At 35.8% G+C, this 26,501-nt stretch overlaps 1 protein-coding gene across 2 annotated transcripts in view; it reads left to right on the top strand.

Moving 5' to 3' along the window:
- Positions 1–26,501, top strand: part of LOC124264135 (dipeptidyl peptidase 4-like) — a 541,860-nt gene that overhangs the window by 121,079 nt on the left and 394,280 nt on the right. The window contains exon 1 of one of the 2 annotated variants that reach the window (XM_046698865.1): positions 5,046–5,127. The exons of the other annotated variant lie outside the window; for it this stretch is intronic. Coding sequence (XP_046554821.1) covers positions 5,080–5,127 — 48 coding nt within the window. The 5' untranslated portion in view covers positions 5,046–5,079. Of the gene's footprint in view, positions 1–5,045; positions 5,128–26,501 lie in introns of those variants that run through there. 2 annotated transcript variants of the gene reach the window in all.

The raw sequence follows: 26,501 nt of genomic DNA, 5'->3' as shown, positions 1-26,501 counted from the left end.
CATGACTGATCTTTGGTTGTAACGTATTTAGTCTAAATATTTAATCTACACACTTAATGATTATTAATATTTCATACACTCAACAATGGCCTGGTGGGTTCTAGGGTGTGCGACTGACAGTTTGTGGCACAGTAATGCAACAGCTTGAAATCCAGTGATACCTACAGCTCCACCACAAAGTGGGACAATGGATGTGGAAATGTAACATGTCCTTTGGGTTGTCCAGTTTTTTTAAATCCAAGAGACATATCATTAGACAATTTGCTCAGAATATTGAAGTGGGGAAGGTATTGCTTCAGTACATCTTGGGGCGGTGGGGTATCCTTGTGGTTAAAGCGTTCGCTTGTCACGCCGAAGACCCAGGTTTGATTCCCCACATGGATACAATGTGTGAAGCCCATTTCTGGTGTCCCTCGTCGTGATATTGCTAAAAGCTGTGTAAAAGTAATCTCATTCAGTCAGTCAGTGCATCTTGAATGAAACAGTGTCTGTTTGTGAAAAACACCTCAAACTATTGTTAATATAACTCTGTGTAGGATATTGCATAGGGCATTATAGACCTTGTGTTTTTGAAAAGTTGTTTGCTGAATATATGCAGATATTTGATTAAGTTTTGTGATAGAAAGAAAACACCCAGGTTTTGAGATAAATCTTAACTGAATACGTTTTTGACAACTTCTGTTTCACTTAAACTAGTTTTTTCTGAACTGAATCTTTATTTCATTTCATTCAAAGTAATCAATCATCAATCTGTTAAGGAGGATTTTGTGGGTGTTTCATTTGTTTAAAACTGAAGGTGCGGTGGGGTAGCCTAGTGGTTAAAGCGTCCGCTGGTCAAGCCGTAGGTACGGGTTCGAAACCCCACATGGGTACAATGTGTGAAGCCCATTTCAGGTGTCCCCCACCGTGATATTGCTGGAATATTGCAAACAGTGGCGTAAAACCAAACTCACTCACTCACTCACTTAAAACTGAAATTCTTGAGAGGCATTTATGAATTGGTGAATATATAAGATGAGCATATGGATGGCAGCTTATTCTTTTGTATGTTTGTTTAAAACTGCTTTCATTTGTCACTTTAGGGTCCATGATGGCCTTTTACTGCACATGAGAATCTTTTAAACATCAGGTATAGTACTCTACAAGTACTACACAAGACACCCACAGCTGGATGGCTCTGTGCTGCAATTCCCACTAGCCATGTCAGATAATAGGCATTAGAAAAATTCAGCAGGTCTTTAAAAGGTCTTTTCAGAAGTATGCATGATTTGTTCTGATGAAATGTGTCACCTAAATCAAAGCCTTTTAAGTCCCTAAGAACATGTGATGATGGTTGTCAATAGATCTTGTAAATTCTTAAATATTTTGCGATGTTTCTTGACCTGGTTAGTGACCTTTGAATAAATGAGGTATTGACCAAAACTGTCCATACATACACAATGTACCATACATACAATCTTCAATGTACAACTGATGTGTCACATCTGAATATCACATAAATCTTCATGTCACATGTCACAACTGAATATCACATAAATCTTCATGTCACATGTCACAACTTCATGTCACATAAATCTTCATGCACAGTTTGTAGAAGGCTTTTTTATTGACTGATGGCCTAGAGACAGCTTCACATGTTGGTGAAGTAAATGCTGTTAGATGTGTGCCTCATCTCAACTCCTTGGGGAGACACTTAAAACATGAGTGAAATAGGGGAGGTAATCCTGTGTGACGGCTGTCTGCAGGATCACCTCTAATATATCAATACATTGTCCTCCAAGACTGTTTGTGGAGGTCATTTCTATTATGCGAAATGTCATATGCCAATTTTATCGAAAATTATATCGAAAATGAATTATGGATGTCTTTTTATGTTTCAAGCTGTGCTTTTGTTATCCTGAATATGTATGAGGTAGTTGTTTACATAGTACTTGTCAAAAACCTAAACATGAACAGTTTGTGTCATTTCATAACTCATTTTTCTCAGAATGTAGTGGGCCATGGGTGATTAAATTCTACAGCGTTACATCCCTTTTTGAGCCAGAAACCTATAATCTTGGTTCAAATCCCAGATACATTCTCATTATTTTTCTGGGTAAATCTGAACCATACTCATCCATGCTTGTGGGTTCCACCACGGTCATAAACATCAAAGTCTTTGTGGGGGTCTTTGAATTAGGAGATAAACATACTGTGTTGGAAAATCAGATGTATATAATGAAATTATAATGGCTCTAAATTTGATTTAAAACTGAACATGAAGCTTGGGGTTTTAAATACAAAATTTACAGCTATTATTATTTAATTATATTATTATAATTCGATTTCCAACACAGTACGTTTATCTCCATTCTACCATAATCACGTTATTAAGATTTAAAAAAAATAAATACTCTGTTGTAAAATCAGAGGTATATAACGTGATTATGAACCTCTGAATTACTTTGATTAACCAATCACAATCCAGCATTTACTGAAGTCATGGTAGAATGGCATTTAGAAGTGATACACATAAAGAAGAGAGTTTTCATGGATGTCAACTTCTTTATTATGAGGAACACAATGTTTCGGGTAAGAATATACTCCAAAACATTGTGTTTCTCATAATAAAGAAGTTGACATCCATAAAAACTCTCTTCCTAAAGTCTTTGTGATGAGTCCTCCCAAGATGAAATAGTAATTTAGTACTGTGTACACCAAACTCTCTGAGTCAGTGTGTAGCATAAAGTACCTGACATCCCTTCAATACAAACATAACCTAAAACAGAAGGTTCTTGGTTTGACTCCCATCTTTGATTCAGGAATTGTATGTCTTTTCCATTGGCTCCTTATGTCAGGATGAGTGCTTTCATATTACATTTATCGTCAGATCATAGGTGTTTGTATGTCACACATTTTCGGATGGCTATTTTTACTCACAGACATCAGTAAACACTTGAACGATGGCATGTTTTTAAGATAAAGTAGTCTTTAATAAATCATTGACATGTTTCACATCGAGACAACAATGAATGTTCTTAAGCATTCAAAATCCCATAAAACGATGATATACCAAAATATATCTCAGTAGTTGTCAGTAGTACTCTGCAGCCTAGGCCTTCTGTGATGAGGTAGCGTGGAGCAGGGTATGGTGTAGGGCTGTGCAATATAACCGGTTTACCGGTATTTACCGGTTCAGACATGAAAACGATACGTATTGCGATACGCTGATCGAAAACCGGTATTTTGACTTGCATTCGGAAAACTTCGTAACACTCGGAAATGTTCAGATATGTCCTTGTTTCATTTGTGCCAAATATTATTCACATTTTTATTTTATCATGATTAAAAGTTGTTATTAAAGCTTAATCAAGCCTAGTGATTTTGTTGTGTTTTTGCTCTATAAATCAAGAATTAACTCGATTATAAGTAGTTTTTTTTTAAAAATACTTCATGCAATATATTGCAATACATATCGCAATACATGCTTTCACATCGCAATATGAAAATTCTCTGCAATACCCACCCCTAGTATGGAGCCAACCTAGAGATGACATCCTTATGTTGTCTTGGGGGCTTAATGACCCGTGAAGGTCTTGGTTAGAATTGATCTTCAGTAACCCATGCTTGTCGTAAGAAGCAACTAACGGGATCGGGTGGTCAGGCTCGCTGACTTGGTTGAGCCAATGTCATTGGTTCCCAATTGCGCAGATCGATGTTATGCTGTTGATCACTGGATTGTCTGGTAAAGCCTCGAATATTTACAATGAGTGACTGAGTTTAGTTTTACGCCGCACTCAGCAATATTCCAGCCATATGGTGGCGGTCTGTAAATAATCGAGTCTGGACCAGACAATCCAGTGATTAACAGCATGAGCATCAATCTGTGCAATTGGGAACCGATGATGTGTCAACCAAACCAGCGAGCCTGACCACCCGATCATGTTAGTTGCCTCTTACGACAAGCCTGGGTTACTGAAGATTCATTCTAACCTGGCCCTTCACAGGTCGGATTATTTACAGACCGCCACCATATAGCTGGAATATTGCTGAGTGCGGCGTAAAACTAAACTCACTCACTTGAGGGCTTAACCTCCCTGGTCATGTGGATAAAGCTCTTGAACTCACATCAGAAGGTTCTCATCCCATTACACGACTTATTTAGATTTTGCTGACAAAATTTTGCTCAGCCTTTGCTTGAGAAGGCTTCCTAGGGTGGGTTTGTCACAGATTGATGCAGAAAGATGGCATTCATCTAGTTTGATAAAGAAGCAAAATTATTCTTATACTGGGCACACTGTAATTCCAAAGGGCACACTTTCATTCTAAACAGCATGCTTTAGTTCCAAAGACGCACTTAAAGATCTATCTTCCCCTGTATGATACAAGCTTGGTTGTATTTATATTTCATCAAGGTTACTCCATTATGGCATATAAGTGAAATATATTCAACTGACGCTGGACTGTTTTATTGACCTGGCAAGAAATCGGTTATTAAACTTGTGCATGATGAATATTTTATCAACGATGGGATATATCTCCATTCAGCCATCAAGAACTGTCATCAATCTTCTTTTAATGTCTTGTAGTTGTTGAGTTGAAACTGAAGTTGTAAGGATGAAAAATCTATTGCATTCCATGAACGCAGCCATGTTGAAGTCCTTATCTTCCTGCAGCACTGTAGCTCATGGCACGTTATGTAATATACATACACAGGTCTATACAACTGTATTGATCAAATGATTGTTCCCTTGCTGATCAATCAGTTTAACATAGCCAATAAGCAATATTGATCATGAAAACAGCACAGTAACCAGGAAGCATGTGTAGGCTACCACAAAGTCAGCTTGTTCCACACCCAGATTTACCACGGGCTGAAACACAGAAACATTATTTATTCATAATTCTTCGACATGGTGACAAAAATTACCAATAAAAAATTCAGAGCATCAATTGTTATTCTTTTATGTGTCTTCCACACGTTGTCATGGCGCACACAAGCCTGTGTTCATGTCTTGGGGTCCTTCATGCGTGAAGCAGGTTACCTGAACATAGACCAAGGACGTTTGGCTTGTGGACAGTTTGGGGACATTGGACATCATGGACAGCAGCGATACAGGGGAAGATGATTCCATGATAGAGCCAAAGGTTAGTTATGGTTGACTTAAAAGCTGGATCAGTCCTGTAGCAAGTGACACTTTACGGAAGTGACGTGAAGGGAAAAGGTGTATAGGTGACATGTGATGAATGGAGCTTATATCTTATGTAATGGAATGTACGTACATTCCGATTTGAAATATTTCATGATATGTTTATTTATATGCACATTCTCAAGGACATACTTGTGCAATGTGATGAGAATATTCCTTGTTTTCATCTTACACATTTGAAGGTTTATTTTTTATTCCATATCATTTGGATTATTTTGATGTAGATCTCTAAGACATGAGGGCGGTGGGGTAGCCTAGTGGTTAAAGCGTTGGCTCATCACACCGAAGACCCGGTTCGAATCCCAACATGGGTACAATGTGTGAAGCCCATTTCTTGTGTCCCCCGCTGTGATATTGCTGGAATATTGCTAAAAGCGGCATAAAACCAAACTCATTCAGTCAGTCAGTCTAAGACATGAAACACTTGTCTGGAACATGGTCTTCATAGGAAGTCTGGATAGCTATTTTTACATATGAACTGTTATGAACTCTACTGCTTGGGACTCTCTGACATGGACTGTATTAACATCTTTATAATGTTGATTATATTGTATTATAGTTTAGGGATTCTAAGTGTAGACTGGACAGAAAATTACCTATAGTCTGTCTGGTATTGGCCAAATTGCCTAAATGATCCAAGTTATACGTGAAGTGTTTAGGACGAGTTTTCAGCCAAGCGTGACCTGATTTCATTTTCATTTGCTACTTAGAATTGATTTTTCCAACATGGAAGCGCTATACACATTCTCTCAATATCAGGCATATATATTATGAACTGCTAGCAGAAGAATGTATACGCTAATGTTTGATTGTGGCCACAAATCAAACAAGCAGGAAATGATAATTTGATGGGGATGTATTTTATACAGGTGTCAATATTATCTTCAGTTAGGGTGTGAGTTTGGTTTTATGCCGCTTTTAGCAATATTCCAGCAATATCATGATGGGGGGGAACACTAGAAATGGGCTTCACATATTGTACCCATGTGGGGAATCGAATTACAGTTTGGCAATATCCCCTGTGAACTTGGGGCTTGGGGTAGCCTAATGGTTAAAGCGTTGGCTCGTCAAGCCGAAGACCCGGGTTCGAATACCCACATGGGTACAATGTGTGAAGCCCATTTCTGGTGTCCCCCGCCGTGATGTTGCTGGAATATTGCTAAAAGAGGCGTAAAACCAAACTCACTCACTCACTCCTGTGAACTTGATGGACCGAAGCTGCATTAAAATTTGTGACATTAAAACAAGTATATACATGTATGTCATTCATATACTTGAGTTGTCAAAGTCATGATACAGAATAATGTCAACCGCTTGATGTTCAGCTCCAAATGTTCAAATTCCATATAGCATATATTTGTGTAGATAAACTGAGTTTGGAGAACCAAAAAAGCAGTCTGTGGAAGGGGGTAAGCTTATCTACAGGTTACACTTTAGTCCAACTTTTTTTCAGGTGGTATGAAAATGACATCGTATTGCTTCACATGAATGAACAAGAGAAGACAACTTTGTCAGTAAAAACATCAGATTTGCAATTAAACATGACTAGACAAGATTATTTACCTTTTCATTTTTGCCATGCATTATCTTATATGCAGGGATTAAGATTACTGTGTGTATTTGTCTCATATACAGAGCCAGAATTGGCATTGAGCTGTGCACATGATCCCCCGTGATCTACCAGTGATTTAGTAAAACATACCAAGTAATATAACCAGATGAATTTTGATGCAGTGATCGGAAAAATATAGTATCTGAAACTATCATTTTACCAAGAGAAATATATTCTATCATTGTGTCATTTTAATTGCAGGTTTTGCTCTATAAATGTAAATTGTTTATAAAAGTAATACATGTGCTGGTGTCATGGTGTACCTGGCTTATGCTGTTGATCTGTCAGATAACTTTGATTTCTTCTCTAAAGCTGACTGTGGTGTACCACTGACATTTTTAAAAGTGTTCTGGCCCTGATTTCTCGAAACAAACTTAAGTCTGAGTTTTAACTTAAGTTTGACTTTTTACTCAAATTTGAGAAACCACAGGAAAATGCATTTCCCAGAACAAACTGAAATCGATATCAAACTCAAACATGGTTGACAATTTGAGTTTGGTGGATGGATTACTTAAGTTGTTTGGGCTTTTTTATTTAAACACTGCAATTGAGTTTCAGCTGTTTCAAATTGTCAAACTCAGTTTGAAACTTGAGTAAAAACTTAAGTTTGTTTAGAAAAATCGGGGCCTGCTCTAAATGAGTGAGTTAAATTTTAAAGTCACTTTAGCAATATTTCAGCCATATCATGACTAAAACAGTTCATACTTAAATATCTGCTCTTATGGAATTACATGTCAGTATTGAAAGAATATATGTGCTTGAAATTTTAGGGTTTGTAAATGTACTTGGAAATGAGTATTTTTTCTTGATATTCAGTGGTGATTATTTCATACAAGTATCATAATTGTGTTTCGTATATTTTTGACAAGAAAATGACAAAAAAATCAGAAAGTTCTTCCAAAAAATAAGACTGAAAAGCTGAATATTAGACTGACCATATTAGTATTTCCAGCGTTGCTCTGAACATCATGATTGGCAATCTACGTTGACTCAAAATCCCTAATAGATTGAGGTAAACGTGTTTGAAGTAATTTGTGCATGATCCAATAGGGTCTCATGTTTGTTCAAGTCATTAAGAGTTCAAAATTACCTTATTTTTTTCCAGTTTTTCCGTTTTTCAAAGAAGTTCTTGAAAACTACAGAAGTTGCAGTGTTACAGTACAGTACTGCCAATGCCTGTGGTGGAATGTGTTTTAAGCATCTGCCTGTCTTGCTGAAGGTTTTGTCTGGTTCATGGGCACAGTGTGTTAAAACTATTCTCAGTGTCCTCTGCTGTGTTATTGTTGTAGTTTTGCTAAGAGCTATGTAAAACCAGACAGGCTCACTAATGTGAAAAAAAACCTGTTTATAAGTCAGTGGAAGTGAGTAAGATATCAATTTTTTAAAGTGTTAGTCTGGTTTTTTAAACCTGGGCCTATATTTTTGAAGCTCTCTTAGCGCTAAGATAGTCGTAAGTTAATGTTAATGTATGGCACTTACGACTATCTTAGCACTAAGAGAGCTTCGAAAATCTGGGCCCTGTGATCCAAATGAAACTGATGGGATTGACATGTGAGCAGTGAGTTATTCCTAGTGACAGAATATGATACCAACTACTACATGCACAGCAGTTTACTCATATTAAAGTTTTGCTAATTCAATATAATGATATGGAAAACAAATTATTGTTTTGTCTTTCGTACCAAATTGATATCATAAAAGCGTTCTAAGTTCTAAGTGTCCATGCTGGGGTGAAAAGTGATGAATCAGGACATACATCAATATTCATCAGCAATATAATAATTTTAATTAATGATTGATTAAAAATACCTTAATTGGGTTCAATTTTTGTATCAGAAAGATAAAAAAACAACTTTACTCAGTTATTTCATGTGAGCATATGGTGTATTTGCTGGTTATAACACTTGACAAGGTTTTGCTATGTTTTATCGTTGTATGCTTTGAAAATGATTAAAGAACACATATTTTTCATGTCATTATTTGATCTAATGAATCACTGAAATTACACCATCATGTAAATCTTCTTCACAGCAACTCATTTTCATTTTAAATGAACTATTATGAGAAAATTCCTTATTTCAAGCTGAACAGGTAAAAGATAAGCTTTGTAAGAACAGTGGATATTTCGAACATTTGGGGAATGTGTCATGCACTCTACCGCTGAAACAATCCAGCATGATGCATATGGCCAGCCATGTTCCAGAGTGGAAATCTGTTTTGTCTGAAATGTGGGATGAATTCACCATCTGGTAGCAGTAATAAAACTTGTCAGCCAACCGATGTAGGTGGCACTGGTATCCACATGTACAAAGTTCCTCATAGCCATCGATGTGCAGCTAGACTGCACATTTGTTACGTCGGTAAACGTGGACAACATGTTGATGCCTGTTCACAGAACTTCCATAAAAAAGTAGGATCTCAGAGCATACACCCAAAGCTAATCCTGTTTGTACAATGTCCGTGAAATATAAAAGCTGTAGTTTGATCGATAATTTGTCCTATACTGCATGCAGCGACTGATGTATCATCAGATAAGCATATATTTTCTACTCAAGTAAACGCAAATGGAATGGGTATGTTCTGTACAAAGAACTGCTGTAAGGTTCATTTAGTTTTCAATATAGCTCTTTCAGTCAGGCATTTACAGGAGCACTTTGTTGCTTGACAGGGATCGGGAAAACGTTTATTGTAAACTGGCTGTTCTTACTAATTATCACTGGGTGATATTACCAAGGTGTGAAATAGCACCTGGGACATTGTATATCATTATTCTATCATTGTCAGTATATCACAGGGCTCTGAAACTCGGAAATATCTGGAATATTGTTTGAGTCATCGTATTGGATGTAGAAAGAAATCATTTAGTTTTTGAAAGATATTCAATGCATTATTCAGGTCTTTTGTCAGTGAAGGATGTCAGTTTATTTATCACAATTACTGAAGACATCTGCTTGTAGAACTACCTTTTAAGAATGTTTCAATATTTTGTCAGTTAAAGTATTATAAAAAGACACTCATTTAATTTATGTGATTTTAAAACAAAAATAATAACAGAAATCATAACTTTAAACTTTATACATTCCATGCGTCTCACATTTGTCTCTTTCTTCAAGGACAAGAAGAGTCATTTGGTTCTTTGAGGTTTTAAACATATATAAGTCCATGTGGATTTGGAGCAAAACTTGTTTGCAGATAGGGTTCTCAGCCTCTGTGAATTGTCGTGGTGGTGGGGTAGCCTAGTGGTTAAAGCGTTCGCTCATCATGTCGAAGACCCAGGTTTGATTCCCCACATGGGTACAATGTGTGAAGCCCATTTCTGGTGTCCCCTGTCGTGATGTTGCTGGAATATTGCTGAAAGTGCAGTAAAACCATACTCACTGACTGTGAATTGTCTGGTTGTGTATCATTGATTGGTGCACATGCTTTCACTCACCAGTTTGCTTAGTCCAGCTTAATTATTTATAGCCTGTCACTTAATAACTGGAATACTGCTAACTGTGTCATATAGTACTGTTCACTCAATCACTCACTACTGGTTAAAGCATTTGCTCGTCATGCTGAGGACCCGGGTTCAATTCCCCACTAGGGTACAATGTGTGAAGCCCATTTCTGGTGTCCCCTACTGTGATAATGTTGGAATATTGCTAACAGCAGCGTAAAACTAAACTTACTCACTCATATCAAATCATGAACAATCTCTCAGAATATTTTAAACATCCCATAGAATTTGTTTATGCACAATTACACGCAAATTAATTATTCATTAGTTTTCTTTCTAGGGATAGGTACTAATCCAAGAAAGGCAGGAACTAAGCAGCCTTTGTAGCCACTGTGGTTATTGACAACAATTATTTCATACAGAGACCTGATACGAGTGAGTGAGTGAGTGAGGGAGGGAGGTTTTACACTACCTTTGGCAACATTCCAATGTCATGGTCGTGGAGACGTGGACAGCAAAGATTATCTTCACACATTGTACGCATGTTGAGGATTGAACCTGAGCTTTTGGTGTGACCAGCTAACCACTAAGCTACTCCACTTCTCTTTAAACCCAGGGGCGGTGGGGTACCCTAATGGTTAAAGCGTTGGCTCGTCACGCCGAACACCTGGGTTCGATTCCCCACATGGGCACAATGTGTGAAGCTTATTTCTGGTGTCCCCTGCCATGATATTGCTGGAATATTGCTAAAAGCGGCGTAAAACTAAACTCAGTCAGTCAGTCTTCAAATCCAAAAGAGCTGTCAGTACGGATTATTAGTTAAAAGATATATGTGTTGTTATGAAATGAAAACAAGTTTGTTGAAATAGCAGACAATTTAAGTATTGCTGACAACATAAATATTCTAGTTTTCATGGTTGCTGTTTGACACGTCTAACGTACTGAACTCGAACAACCAACACAGTGTTCTGGATGACTGTATTGATCCATCACAAAACATGCAGATGAAATATCAACGGAAAAAACTGTTCCCCATTCTTATCCATATTAGCTTTCCCTAACTGAACGACCAGAGACAATCTAACCGACAACCAGAAGCAGTTTCTGGAACATGATTTTACTATGTAGTTTGTGGTGATATATGCTGTCAATATCACCTGATGCAAGTGATAATGAACAAGTCATGCTATTGACAGTCACTGACATCAATTACATGTGTATGTCCTGGTAATCAGGTATCAAACATTTTTATCCCATCAGATATAGTGATCATCATTTCTGTCAAGCCTTCCATCCATTGTCATTTAATCTCCTGAACCCAAAAAATATCTAATCAATTGAGCCTAATCTATTTACTGTACAGGTATTTTCTATGGCCTTGTAAATGTGAATACAGGTTGTGCCGTTAATGAAAGTAGGCGTTTAACAATATGTATATATGTAGATGTTAAAGCATGTTAATGCTGTTGAGATTCCATTTCAAATAAGTCCCCAGCAACTAATCCTGGTCATAAAATGCACCCAAATGGATTGACTGATCAGACTTTGTGACTTGGCTGATTGCGAGTCATCATACGTTAATGTAATAGATCATTGCTTGTAATATCCAGGGCGGTGGGGTAGCCTAGTGGTTAAAGCACTCGGTCATCACGGCGAAGACCAGGTTTCGATTCCCTACATAGGTACAATGTGTGAAACCAATTTCTAGTGTCCCCCATCGTGATATTGCTGGAATATTGCTAAGTGTAGGATAAAAGACTCCTCCGAGGTTTTGGTTGAGAATGTAAAACCTCAGGGGAAGGAAATCCCGAATCTTTTATCAAACTTATAAACCGTCTAAGACGCTAAAGCGCCCTCGGGATTTCCTTCCCCCGAGGTTTTACATTCTCAACCAAAACCTCGGAGGAGTCTTTTATCAAACTTATAAACCGTCTAAGACAACGAAAATTACATATGTATTATTTTCAATTTGTGCATGTACTGAGTAGAACAACATTGATGGAACAGCCCGCAAATGATGGAACAGCCGGTGTCAACTGGGATGCGACTGGCAGCCAACACCTTGCCCCGCACGCGCAATGCTCGTGCTCTGCACGCGCTACCCGTGTCCTGCACGTGCGCTGCCCGCAGTTCCTGTCTTGTGAGAAACACATGGTTCATACTAACAAACAATGTCATTCCTCACAGCGATCCTTCGTAGCGTAGTGGATAAAACCGCCAAGCTAGAGAGCGATGGGTTGCGGGTTCCTGCAATCGTAAAACCTCTACCGAGGTTATTCCATAATGCGAAGCAACTGCAAGAACAATAGACAACATTGGCCATAGGTTTATAAACGTGTTGAAAGACTCACTAACTCACTCATTGTAATATCCAGTCAGATTTACTCACAGACCATCATCCTATAGTGAGTTAGTGAGTTTACTTTTTACATCACTTTGGCAATATTTCAGCCATACAGTGATAAAAACAAGTTATTTAAAAAATATATATCATCCTATAGATGTTTGTTTGTTGTTTAATGCTTCACTCAGCAAATATTCCAGCTGTCAGCGGTCTGTAAATATTCAAGTGTAGACCAGACAATCAAGTGAACAACATCATGACACTGATTTGCACAGTTGGGATACGATGACATGTGTCAACCAAGTCAGCAGCCTCACCACCCGATCCTTTAAGTCGCCTCTTAGGACAAGCCTGGGTTGGTGAAGATCAATTCTATCCTGGGATCTTCAGGGGTCTGTCCTTTAGATGGAATACTGCAGAAGTAAACAACATCAAAACATAAATCAATAAAACCATGTTAAATATGTGAGCTTGCTTGTTACAGTGTGGAATATTTCTTCTAGGTAATCCATTAGCGATATAGAATAATTGTGGATGATCCGATAGCTACTGACTGACAGATTGTGTTCAGAAGAGGTGGGTTTCAGAGTAAGTCATCTGGTCTTACACCATCAAACTGCATATAGGTGTGATAGATACTATAAAACAAACCATCGAATAAAGGTAATTGTCTACAGCATGACCTTCCTTGAAGCATTATGACTTTTGCTGAGACCAGGACAACAATAAAAAATAAACATGAAACAGATTGAACCACATATTTATTTTGAATGATTTACAAGGGGCTATCAAAATGTAATGAGCCGAACTGTATTGTCAATGTCCAATGTTTGAAAAGCTTCCATTCTATTATGAAGGAATCATTAGCAGAGCGATATCCAAAATTTCACACATGTGGGTAATGTGGTTAAAAGAGATATTCTTCATCACAACACACTAGGGGTATAATATATGTAAAATAATTGCAGAAAATGAAAAACTATATGTCATTTGGTACCTCTTGGATAATGGTATGCTCTCCGATAATATCATATAAAATATGTTCAGTGTGGTGGTGGTTGACTTCCCATCATAATCAACAGTCAAAGATTTGGATTGCTTGATTTAGATTTAGATGGGGGCTGTTTTTAAGGACACCTCCATTTTAGTCTTTCAAAAACATTGTGTCCAGATATTCAAGCTGGCACTGTTTACAATATATTGAGATCTGACACTTGTGTGACCCTTCAGTATTTAGTTTAAACCCTGGGCATATCATGTATGAATAAGTGAAAAAATTAGAATAAGTTATATCCTTATGATTACATCATCTGAAAGGGGGGTGGGTAGTGTCTCCAAAACAAGCTCTTTCAGTAAACATGAAGGGGGGACTCACTTTAACAAGTGATTGCAGTTTCAAATTGCTCTTATATGCGCTTTTAATATCTAAGTTTGAGTCTAGCAGACTTCTACCTATCCCAGACACACAAAATGTTTCCTGCACATTTTGTTTCCTGAAGTTTGTAATGCATTTATTGCAGAATTTTCGTTTTTAGGGGGTTCCAAAATAAAAAGTAAACAAAATGGGGATTATGAGGCTGGAACATAGCAAAACCAAATTGCTTGAGGTTGACTGGTAATATGTAGAAAAATAGAACATGAAAACAGCTGCATTTGTATCATTTTCTTGGTGAGGCTCACTACTTTTGATTGCCCCTCTTAACATCTGATTCGTCAGAAAAACCCTGCCCAAACCACCATTCATAAGTAAACCTTTGTCCAAACCACCATTCACAAACAAACCTTTGTCCAAACCACCATTCACAAACAAACCTTTGTCCAAACCACCATTCACAAACAAATCCTTTGTCCAAACCACCATTCACAAACAAACCTTTGTCCAAACCACCATTCACAAACAAACCTTTGTCCAAACCACTATTCACAAACAAACCTTTGTCCAAACCACAATGCACAAACAAACCTTTGTCCAAACCACAATGCACAAACAAACCTTTGTCCAAACCACTATTCACAAACAAACCTTTGTCCAAACCACCATTCATAAACAAACCTTTGTCCAACAAACCTTTGTCCAAACTTTGTCCATTCACAATTCACAAAACCTTTGTCCAAACCACTATTCACAAAACCACAAACCTTTGTCCAAACCACTGTCCAAACCACAATTCACAAACAAACCTTTTGTCCAAACCATACAAACCTTCACAAACAAACCTTTGTCCAAACCACCATTCACAAACAAACCTTTGTCCAAACCACCATTCACAAACAAACCTTTGTCCAAACCACTATTCACAAACAAACCTTTGTCCAAACCACCATTCACAAACAAACCTTTGTCCAAACCACCATTCACAAACAAACCTTTGTCCAAACCACCATTCACAAACAAACCTTTGTCCAAACCACCAATGCACAAACAAACCTTTGTCCAAACCACTATTCACAAACAAACCTTTGTCCAAACCACCATTCATAAACAAACCTTTGTCCAAACCACCATTCACAAACAAACCTTTGTCAAACAAACAAACCTTTGTCCAAACCACCATTCACAAACAAACCTTTGTCCAAACCACCATTCACAAAACAAACCTTTGTCCAAACCACCATTCACAAACAAACCTTTGTCCAAACCACCATTCCAGACCACATTTTGTTACAGAACCTAAGTCCAAACCACCATATGGTGCCCATTCTAAGCCCAAACCACCATTTGGTATATAACCTCAGTCTTAACCACCATTTGTTAGAGAACCTTAGTCCACATCACCATTTGGTTCTGATTTTAATTCCAAGCCTCCATTTTTACAGAACCTAAGTCAAAATCAGCATTTGTTACAGAACCTCAGTCGAAACCACCTTTCAATGCCAAAACTAGCCCTAAAACACCATTCATTACCAAATTTCAGTCTGAAGCACCACTCAGTTCCCAACCTAAGCCTAAAGCACAGTTTACCTTGCAAATGTGAAAGAAATCAGCCATTTGTCTTAGAGAAGCATGCTATAACATTTAGCACCTGGCATGCTCAACAGTTTAATCCAATAACTTTTAGAATACTTCAATACGGATACGCCTACCATTTAATTTACAATTGATGGTGCTGTTCATTGTCACAGGAAACTCTCACCCACTCACTTAAAGTACAGGCATAATAGATAACCAGACACTTTAGAGGTGCTACAAACAGATTAGGACATCCTTACCATGCTGCAAACGTACTTATCAATCTCATTGCCAGGGTTCTTTGGCTGTTACTGCCATGTTCGTCTTTCCCTATATATGAGACCATGGTGACTTTTGGTAAGAAAGAAGATACTCTTGCTGATGAGGCAATGAAATTGGATGAGATGTTCAGGCTAAGATACATTATTAATTCCATGTCATGTTATTCCGATTGGAACAGATTTATGCTTGTCGTACATGGAGTAGCTTGATACTCATGTTGTCACTCATTGTATTGTCTTGTTCATGGCTCAGTTGTTTAAAAGCAAAGAGTGAGTGAGTGAGTAAGTTTAGTTTTACACGCTCTCTGCAATATTCCAGCTATATGGCGGCGGTCTGTAAATAATTGAGTCTGGACCAAACAATCCAGTGATCAACAGCATGAAACTATTACTTGCTTTTTCTTTGAAAGACATTTAGAAGTGATGAACAGTCAAAGATTTTGGGGATATCAATTTTTTTATTTCACATTTAATTTTCACATTTAATTTTTTCTCCTTCTTCAGCTGCATGAAAGAGTAACATATACTGTAGAAATTAAAAAGGCCTAATTTTGTAGATACCATTTTTCAGGTAATCAGCTATCTGTAAATAATCGAGTCTGGACCAGACAATCCAGTGATCAACAGCATGAGCATCGATCTGCGCAATTGGGAACTGATGACATGTGTCAACCAAGTCAGCAAGCCTGAACACCCGATCCCGTTAGCGTTTCTTACAACAAGCATATAGTCGCCTTTTGTGGCAAGCATGGGTTGCTGAAGACCTATTCTACCCCGGATCTTCATTGCAAAGAAGCAATGAAACAAATGCCCATTTACACTTACTGGTTGTTTTATTTTTATTCTTTGCTCATGTTAAGATATGTTACAAAATGATTTCCTAATGATAGATATAATCAGAATTAAGGTTTTGGCCTTCAGCAACCCATGCTTGTTGTAAGAGGCGACTAACGGTATCGGGTGGTCAGGCTAGCTGACTTGGTTGACACATGTCATCGTATCCCAATTGTGTAGATTGATGCTTATGCTGTTGATCACTGGACTGTCTGGTCCAAACACAATTATTTACAAACCGCTGCCTTATGTGATGTGAAACTAAACTCACTCACTATAATCCTCACAGGTACTACAGGTAAATTCCCAATACCATCAACAAGTTAGTTATATGTTGATGTCATCTCATTCTAGCAGTGTTACTGTATAGATTTACTTTTTGTTGGGTTCAGTTCCAGCTGGTGCAGAGGTATTCAATGAGTTTGATAATTATCTGGTGATCAAATGCCAGCAATATACAAACTTATTTTTCCACTGCATTTACCTCAATAAGTTATTACAAAATATAGAAGTGTATGGGAGTTTCTGTGTTCAAACTTTGTAATATGCATCAGGGCACATTTACTGTGAAACTTGGATATAGAAATCACCAATCAGAATCACAAAATAAAAATAAATAAAAAAGAATCGCAAAAATCTGGAATTTGATTCTTGTGAAACTTGAGAATATTTTTGATTGAAATGAAAATCTGTTAAATATGTTTCATTCATTTTATTCAGATTTAATTCAGTACTTTTGAATATTTTAACTATGGCAATAGTGTGTAAACTGGAGGGCAGATTGCAACAACTACTTAGCATATTTTACAGCATCCATGATCAGATTACTGTTGTATGATGCCTTAGAATGAATCTTACTTGTCAGAGAATGGATATATATGTCACAAGTGCCATGACTAGTAATATATCATAAATGTTGATATCAAATGATATTTAGGAGTGTTAGGGATGTAAAATATGTGTTTACTGTACAGACTTGGTGATGCACATGATATAAACTTGATAACAGCCTTTAAACGGATGTTTTAAATGGTTCATTACGACCATTATAGTCATGTACCTTATGAACATGTTCTGTTGATATCAGTGCATGTATCAACAGATCAAAGGATCAGGTTTATGTGCAGAGCAGCACAACTATGAATAGCTCAAGCACCAAAATATTTCTGCTTCATGTTTAAACACCCAATTTATCATCAGATTTGGTTTCTGAGCCCTACATACAACGGAAGGGTTAATTCAAATCCAGGTTTTCTGTAAGATGGAATATCATCTTGTTAATACATGGTCATATGTTGATGCTGACGAGGATGTTGATGATGACGAGGATGTTGATGATGACGAGGATGTTGATGCTGACGAGGATGTTGATGATGAAAACATTAAAGATAACATTTACCCTACATAGCTGGGTGTGCATACAATATAATGTTTATAGAAGGAAATGATCCTTGTATTAGAACCTGCTTACAGAAAATATACCTCGTCTTCCAATCTTCTATAGGTGAACCCTATGATAACATGGCTGTCATATGGTATGTATGTTATTCATGAATGAGAACCATAAACGAATACCCATTTATAACACTAGTTTTCTCTCATGAGAATTTGATGTCAGGAAAACATCAAGGGGTTTCATCGAAGGAGCTCAATGTTCTTTTTATTTCCTATTTTAGATACAATAGCCTTTGTAACAGAGTTTCCCATCGTATTGATTCAATTTGATGTCCATTGGTGCCATCTGACTGAATTCTTGGATGCTCAGACCATATTCTGTTTTGCTTCTGTTGGGCAAGGAGACTTTGATCTGACAGTTATATTGAAGGAAATATATGGAACTATATAAATGGCAAACCAGTAGTCTGTCTATTGTATATGAATATAAATGTACTGATGATTGGACAGTTTTCTTGCAGGAACTATATAGAGCTATAGCACTGAAAACCAATTTTAAGTCTTCGAATATATATAGATTATTGGACAGCGTTTTTGATGGGAATATACAGGACTACACTACTGTCAAACCCACAATAGATAAAAAAATATATAACCAAAGTTATGATTGGACTGTTTTCTTGCAGGGATTAGATAGAACTATAGCACTGAAAACCAATTTTAAGTATTCGATATATAGATATCTATGAATATACAGATTATTGGACAGTGTTTTTGATGGGAATATACAGCACTACACTGCTGTCAAACCCAAAACAGATGCGTAAAATATAAACAAATTTATGATTGGACTAATTTCTTGCAGGGATTAGACAGAACTATACCACTTAAAACCAATTTTAAGTATTCGATATACAAATATCTATGAATATACAGATTATTGGACAGTGTTTTTGATGGGAATATACAGCACTACACTGCTGTCAAACCCCAAAACAGATGCGTAAAATATAAACAAATTTATGATTGGACTATTTTCTTGCAGGGATTAGACAGAACTATACACTTAAAACCAATTTTAAGTATTCGATATATAGATATCTATGAATATACAGATTATTGAACAGTGTTATTGATGGGAATATACAGGACTACACTGCTGTCAAACCCCAAACAGATGCGTAAAATATAAACAAATTTATGATTGAACTATTTTCTTGAAGTTAATATATAGAACTGTAATACTGTTTTATATACAAAATAAGTATCTGACACATAAATAAAAATGAATTAATGATTGAACAGATATCTTAAATAAATAAATCAAATAAACAAACAAACAAACAAACAAATAAATAAATAAGAAAGTAAGGAAGGAACAAATGAATGAACAAACAAATATAAATAAATAAGAAAGTAAGGAAGGAACAAATGAATGAACAAACAAACCAAATAAATAAATAAATAAATAAGAAAGTAAGGAAGGAACAAATGAATGAACAAACAAACAAATAAATAAAAATAAATAAGAAAGTAAGGAAGGAACAAATGAATGAACAAACAAACAAATAAATAAATAAATGAAAAACAAATAAATAAATGAAAAGTAAGGAAGGAATAAATAAATGAATGAACAAACAAACAAATAAATAAATAAATAAAAGTAAGGAAGGAACAAATGAATGAAATGAACAAACAAATAAATAAATAAGAAAGTAAAGAAGGAACAAATGAATGAACAAACAAACAAACAAATAAATAAGAAAGTAAGGAAGGAACAAATGAATGAACAAACAAACAAATAAATAAGAAAGTAAGGAAGGAACAAATAAATGAACAAACAAACAAATAAATAAATAAATAAGAAAGTAAAGAAGGAACAAATGAATGAACAAACAAACAAATAAATAAATAAAAGTAAGGAAGGAACAAATGAATGAACAAACAAACAAATAAATAAATAAGAAAGTAAGGAAGGAACAAATGAATGAACAAACAAACAAATAAATAAATAAGAAAGTAAGGAAGGAACAAATGAATGAACAAACAAACAAATAAATAAGAAGTAAGGAAGGAACAAATAAATGAACAAACAAACAAATAAATAAATAAATAAGAAAGTAAAGAAGGAACAAATAAATGAACAAACAAACAAATAAATAAATAAAGAAAGGAACAAATGAATGAACAAACAAAATAAATAAATAAAGAAAAGGAATGAATGAACAAATGAATGAACAAACAAACAAATAAATAAATAAATAAGAAAAATAAGGAAGGAACAAAATGAATGAACAAAAAACAAACAAATAAATAAGAAAGTAAGGAAAACAAATAAATGAACAAACAAACAAATAAATAAATAAATAAGAAAGTAAAAATAAAGGAACAAATAAATGAACAAACAAAAATAATAAATAAATAAAGTAAAGAAGAACAAATGAAATAAACAAAATAAACAAATAAATAAATAAGAAAAATAAATAAATAAATGAACAAATAAATAAATAAATAAACAAATAAATAAATAAGAAAGTAAAGAAGGAACAAATGAATGAACAAACAAACAAATAAATAAATAAATAAAAAAAGTAAAGAAGGAACAAATGAATGAATGAACAAACAAATAAATAAATAAGAAAACAAACAGAGAAGGAACAAATGAATGAACAAACAAATAAATAAATAAATAAATAAATAAGAAAGGAAGGAACAAACAAAATGAACAAACAAACAAATAAATAAATAAGAAAGTAAAGAAGGAACAAATGAATGAACAAACAAATAAATAAATAAAAAATAAATAAATAAATAAATAAATAAACAAATAAATAACAAAAGAAAGAAATAAAGAAGGAACAAATGAATGAACAAACAAACAAATAAATAAAAAAAGAAAGAAGGAACAAATGAATGAACAAACAAACAAACAAATAAATAAATAAATAAGTAAGGAACAACAAAATGAATGAACAAACAAACAAATAAAATAAATAAATAAGAAAGTAAGGAAGGAACAAATAAATGAACAAACAAACAAATAAATAAATAAATAAATAAAGTAGAAAGGAACAAATGAATGAACAAACAAACAAAATAAATAAAAGTAAGGAAGGAACAAATGAATGAACAAACAAACAAATAAATAAATAAGAAAGTAAGGAAGGAACAAATGAATGAACAAACAAACAAATAAATAAGGAAGGAACAAATGAATGAACAAACAAACAAATAAGAAAGTAAGGAAGGAACAAATGAATGAATCAAACATACAAATGAATGAATGCATAATTGAAACGTGAACTGACTGAATGAACAATTACAAATAATAATATACTAGTTTCAAGAGAATGTTCACACACACTTCTAAACAGTGACACAATACATAACTCACGAAAAACATCACCAGCAGCCATATATAGGCCACTTTACAAATGACCATTGGGACTTACATTAGCTTTACATATGACCATGGGGACTTACATTAGCTTTACATATGCCTAGTGCCCCTGCTGGATTGTCCCCATCCATCTGTTGGTGAATATTTGCAAGCTAAAAGTAAATTACAAATATTATATGATTAAAACAGTAGTAGTAGACAAAATAGTTTGAATGACATGACTTTAAGATACTCTTTCTCTTGGACACTAATTACACTACCCCGGTATTTAACCGCCATGGAGGTCACAACCACTAACAATCTCATATCATACAATTCAATATGTCTGTAGGCAAAAAGTAGGTCATAGAATGATTTACAACTATCTATACAAAAGTTGTAGATCACAAGTTCTGCCATTAAGCAAACTGTATGAAGAGCTTCATTGTAGTGAGGGTTTGGTTTAATACAACCAAGCCAGCAAGCCTGACCACCTGATCCTGTTAGTCGCCTTTTACGACAAGTATGGGTTACTGAAGATCAATTCTAACCCGGACCTTCACGGGTTATGACAGAAGGAAATATGATAGGTGTGTTAATGATGGGTGCCACTGGTGGGGCAGGATAGCTCACCTTTTCGCAAACACCTGGTATCATCACTGTTTCATAGTGATTCATAAACACATGCTCTGTCATCGTATCGCATGGTGACAATTTGATTACAAATTACATCGTACAACAGAAATACTGCTGAAGCAAACATGTGCTCATGATAGAATGACAATTGTACAATCGACCGTGCTTTTAGCAGAGATTTCTTATGAAAGTTGAAAGGGTTAGAATGGTATGTTAGGTACAGCAGGCCATGCTGGCTACATTTTGGGAAGAAATCTCAAGGGGAAGGACGTCTGAGATGTTGACCATGAAAATTTGTTTGGTGCTGACAAACCTAGAAGCATAATCAGGGTAAACTTGGATTCAAACCCGTGTTTAGCACATCATAGGACGAAAAGGGCACTGAAAATGATGACACCTTTGGACACCACCATCTGCATCCCTGTTTTCATCGCAGCATCTCACACACACTCCTCATAATACAGTAACCGACACTGTTTTGAACCTTGTTAAAAGTCATCATCACTGGTCGATATCAGGGTTAAGCAATGTAGGTGTACATGAAATATTTCTAATTGACTATTAAAGAACACATGCATAGTAGAAGTTGCTGGTGATTGATGTGGTGGTGTGTGGTCCTATGCATAGAGCTCAGGTCACAAATCAGCTGAAGTTGAGCAACGTTTGTCATGGAGAGTCCTTGGATGGGTGACGGTGTTTGGCAGCTTGACTCCTGAGAGTTTATAGGAATTCAGTCCTGCCCCACAATGAAGCACATGTGATAAGTATGGTCGCACCTTAGGCAAGTGAGTTTGTTCAAAATTGCCTCTGTTCACCCAGCACAAAATGGGTACCTGGTGGGATAAAGTCATGTGACTGTAACCTTCCAGCGCCTTACAGGCAGCTTGGGTTATCTGGGGTAATAATATGTTAGCGCTACAACAAAGAATGTGACAAATCCTTTTCCACATTCATAAGAAATCTCATCTCAGAGTCACTGGAACAATTTTGACTATATCATGAGCATGTTAATGAATCAGTATCAAAATAGTGATGATACCAGGTGTTCAGAAAATGTAAGCATAAAACAGGGTTTAGTAGATAGGATGACCACATAGTTTTAACTAACTTGAAATCGGGGGGTTTACCAGTTCAAATGCTTATGCTAAGACCAAATTTTATCCTCAAAGCAAAAATACATTGAAGTCTATTTCTGGTGTCCCTACCCTGATACTTAATGGGGATCGGATGGTCAGACTCACTGACTTGGTTGACACATGTCATCATATCCCAATTAGATAGAATGATTCTCATGCTGTTGATCACTGGACTGTCTGGTCCAGACTTGATTATTTACAGACTGTCGCCATATGGCTGGAATATTGCTATATGGCATAAAACTCAACTCATTCACTGATACTTAGTGTATGATACTGCATATCTTGGAGTGGTGAAACCCGATATCCAGTGACTCAAGCAGCATTCAGTTATTCCTGTTTGATATACCCTGTCAGCTGAATGTGCTGATAACTCAGAGTGACATTTACATTTACTGTTAGGATCTGTCAGTGATGACTCATAAAACCCTTCCTTGGGTTACATTACTTTAACTATTAATATCTAGTTGCCATTGGTGCTATGGATTCAATGTCTGTGATTGTTCAAGGTTGTCTAAATGAAAAATTCAAAACAATTTTTTAGTCATCAAGAATGTACTTCTTTTGTTCGTACTGGTCACCGTGATCTCTACTTTGTTATCATTTGTAAGCTCTGCTTCAAACTGCCATACATTTTTCAATTTGAATTTCTCAAATGTCAGTTATTATTATGACAGAAGGAGTGAGTGAGTGAGTTTAGTTTTACGCCGCACTCAGCAATATTCCAGCTATATGGCGGCAGTCTGAATAATCGAGTCTGGACCAGACAATCCAGTGATCAACAGCATGAGCATCGATCTGTGCAGTTAAGAACCGATGACATGTGTCAACCAAGCCAGCGAGCCTGACTACCCGATCCCGTTAGTTGCCTCTTATGACAAACATGGGTTACTGAAGATCAGTTCTAACCTGGACCTTCAGGGTTATGACAGAAGGAAATATGATAGGTGTGTTAATGATGGGTGCCACTGATAGGGCAGGATACACTCCCCTTTTCATGAACACCTAGTATCATCAGTATTTCATAGTGATACACAAACATATACGATATGGCTGCAATATTGCCGATGTGACGTTAAATAATAACTCACTCACTCATAAACACATGCTCTGCCATCATATTGCATGGTGACAATCACTTGATTGTCTGGTCCAGACTAAATTTGTTTACCAATAACATTGTACAGCTGTAATACTGCTGAAGCAGATATATACTCATGATGTAGTCACAACTGTACAACCGACTCTGTTTTTAGCAGAGATTCCTTATGATTGTTGAAAGGATTTTGTGTTGGTTTTATTTTCTGTTTTACCTGACTAAAGAAAACCTATTTTGATTTTGACTAATCTAAAGGAGTTCTACTGATGGGCTTGTACTTTCATCCATCCTTACACTTAACCAAACTGGATAAAAACAATCTTGACCAAAACCTACAGATGTATTATAATAATTTTCCCTACAGTCTTTCTATCTGTTCATATAGGAAAACCATTTCCAATGTTTAAAAAAAAGCTTTCTAAATAGATTTTTCACTTTTTCAACATCTCTATGAATCACAACTTGTACATCAAAAAGACCTCTTGACATTCAACTATTGTTTCAAAATAATCACAAAGTAAATTTCAATAAGCTTCTAAAAAGGTATTGAAATAGAGTAAATCAAAATGATCTGTTTTCAGTGTTGCCTTTGAAACTGAATGATTAAGGACATGGATAAATTATTAATTCAATTGCCTACAAATTTATTGATCTATAGGGTCCACTTAATCTCTGAATACTGCTTGCGTTTTACATATATCAAGGATGAAGCAACTGGATGAGCCTCACTGACAAAAGCTTCCGATCTGTTCACTTAAAGGAAAGGATAGATCACTAGATATATTGACCCATGAAGATCTGGGTTAGAATTGGTCTTCAGTGACCCATGCTTGTTGTAAGAGGCAACTAATGGGATCGGATGGTCAGGCTCTCTGGCTTGGTTGACACATCCCAATCATGTAGAATGATGCTCATGATGTTGATCACTGGATTGTCTGGTCCATACTCGATTATTTACAAACCGATGCCATATAGCTGGAATATTGCTGAGTGCAGTGTTGAACAACAAACCAACCAACCAACAAGATATATCCATTGGGTGTGTCATGCTTCATTTCAATACCTAAACAGTGATATTCCCCAGCAGGTTACTCATCAGTCTGATAAACACAACATCTAAAATCATGTAAGCATGACCTTTTTTCCTTTTTTTTATTGGTTCCCAAGATTACAATTTCATGTGTTTACCAAACTGTGATACATACAGATAAATGATGTACAGGTACTATATCATATTAGTAAATATCAATAAATCAATAAAAGAGAAAGATGATATCAGGTATATAATGATTCATTTGAAAGTCATCTAAGTACTGGGAAGAGAAGGACCCATTTGTGATTGAAAGCTTTTATTTTATTATTTATTTTGTATATATAATTTTCCACGAATATTTGTTCAGAGTTTTTATAAATAAAGTTGTAAGCATGACTACCCTCTATTATACATGCAAAAAATGTCTTTATGAAGAATGTAACCAACAGTACTTCTCCAATGATAGCTGCGATTTGATCCCATGTACCATACCAAAACTTGTTTATAAAGTAGTTAGTGGTTTTCTTCCTGGTTGGTGTTCTGTGTGAAGGAGATAAAACAAGTGCTTGTCAGCTCTGAGTCAGTTTACTGTGTCAGAGTTGGGTATCCAGCTTTAACTACAGCATGGTATCTCAGTAGGCTACCCTATAAAACCACCATTAGTTCTTTATACATAAAAGTGCAAACCCATTTCCCCTCAGCCCAGCTTGTATATTTTAGTAGTGCGCTTCTTGTTCTAGTAGTACTAATACTAATGGTTGTCAATAATGATATTTAGCAAGCTTAAAAAGGAGTTTCTCTTTACAGTATTTATCACTGAACAAGCAATGGTAAAAAAATCTCCTGTATCAGCTTCTTTATTTGTTAAACACAACGTTTAAGAAATATTTTTTACTTTCATGCAGCTGAAGAAGGAGTAAAAATTAAATCTGAAAATTAAATGTGAAATAAAAAATTGATATCCCTAAAATCTTTGACTGTTCATCACTTCTAAATGTCTTTCAAAGAAAAAGCAAGTAATAGTTTCATGCTGTTGATCACTGGATTGTTTGGTCCAGACTCAATTATTTACAGACTGCCGCCATATAGCTGGAAAATTGCTGAGTGCAGCATTAAACAACAAACCAACCTTAGATATGCCTATACAACAATAATTACTCAAATCATATGTAAC

Source organism: Haliotis rubra, unplaced genomic scaffold (assembly GCF_003918875.1).
Source record: "Haliotis rubra isolate DU_JTF1 unplaced genomic scaffold, ASM391887v1 Scf91, whole genome shotgun sequence".
Taxonomy (NCBI): Eukaryota; Metazoa; Mollusca; class Gastropoda; order Lepetellida; family Haliotidae; genus Haliotis; species Haliotis rubra.
Note: the sequence above shows the minus strand (reverse complement) of the source record. Positions and strands in the feature narration are given on the sequence as shown.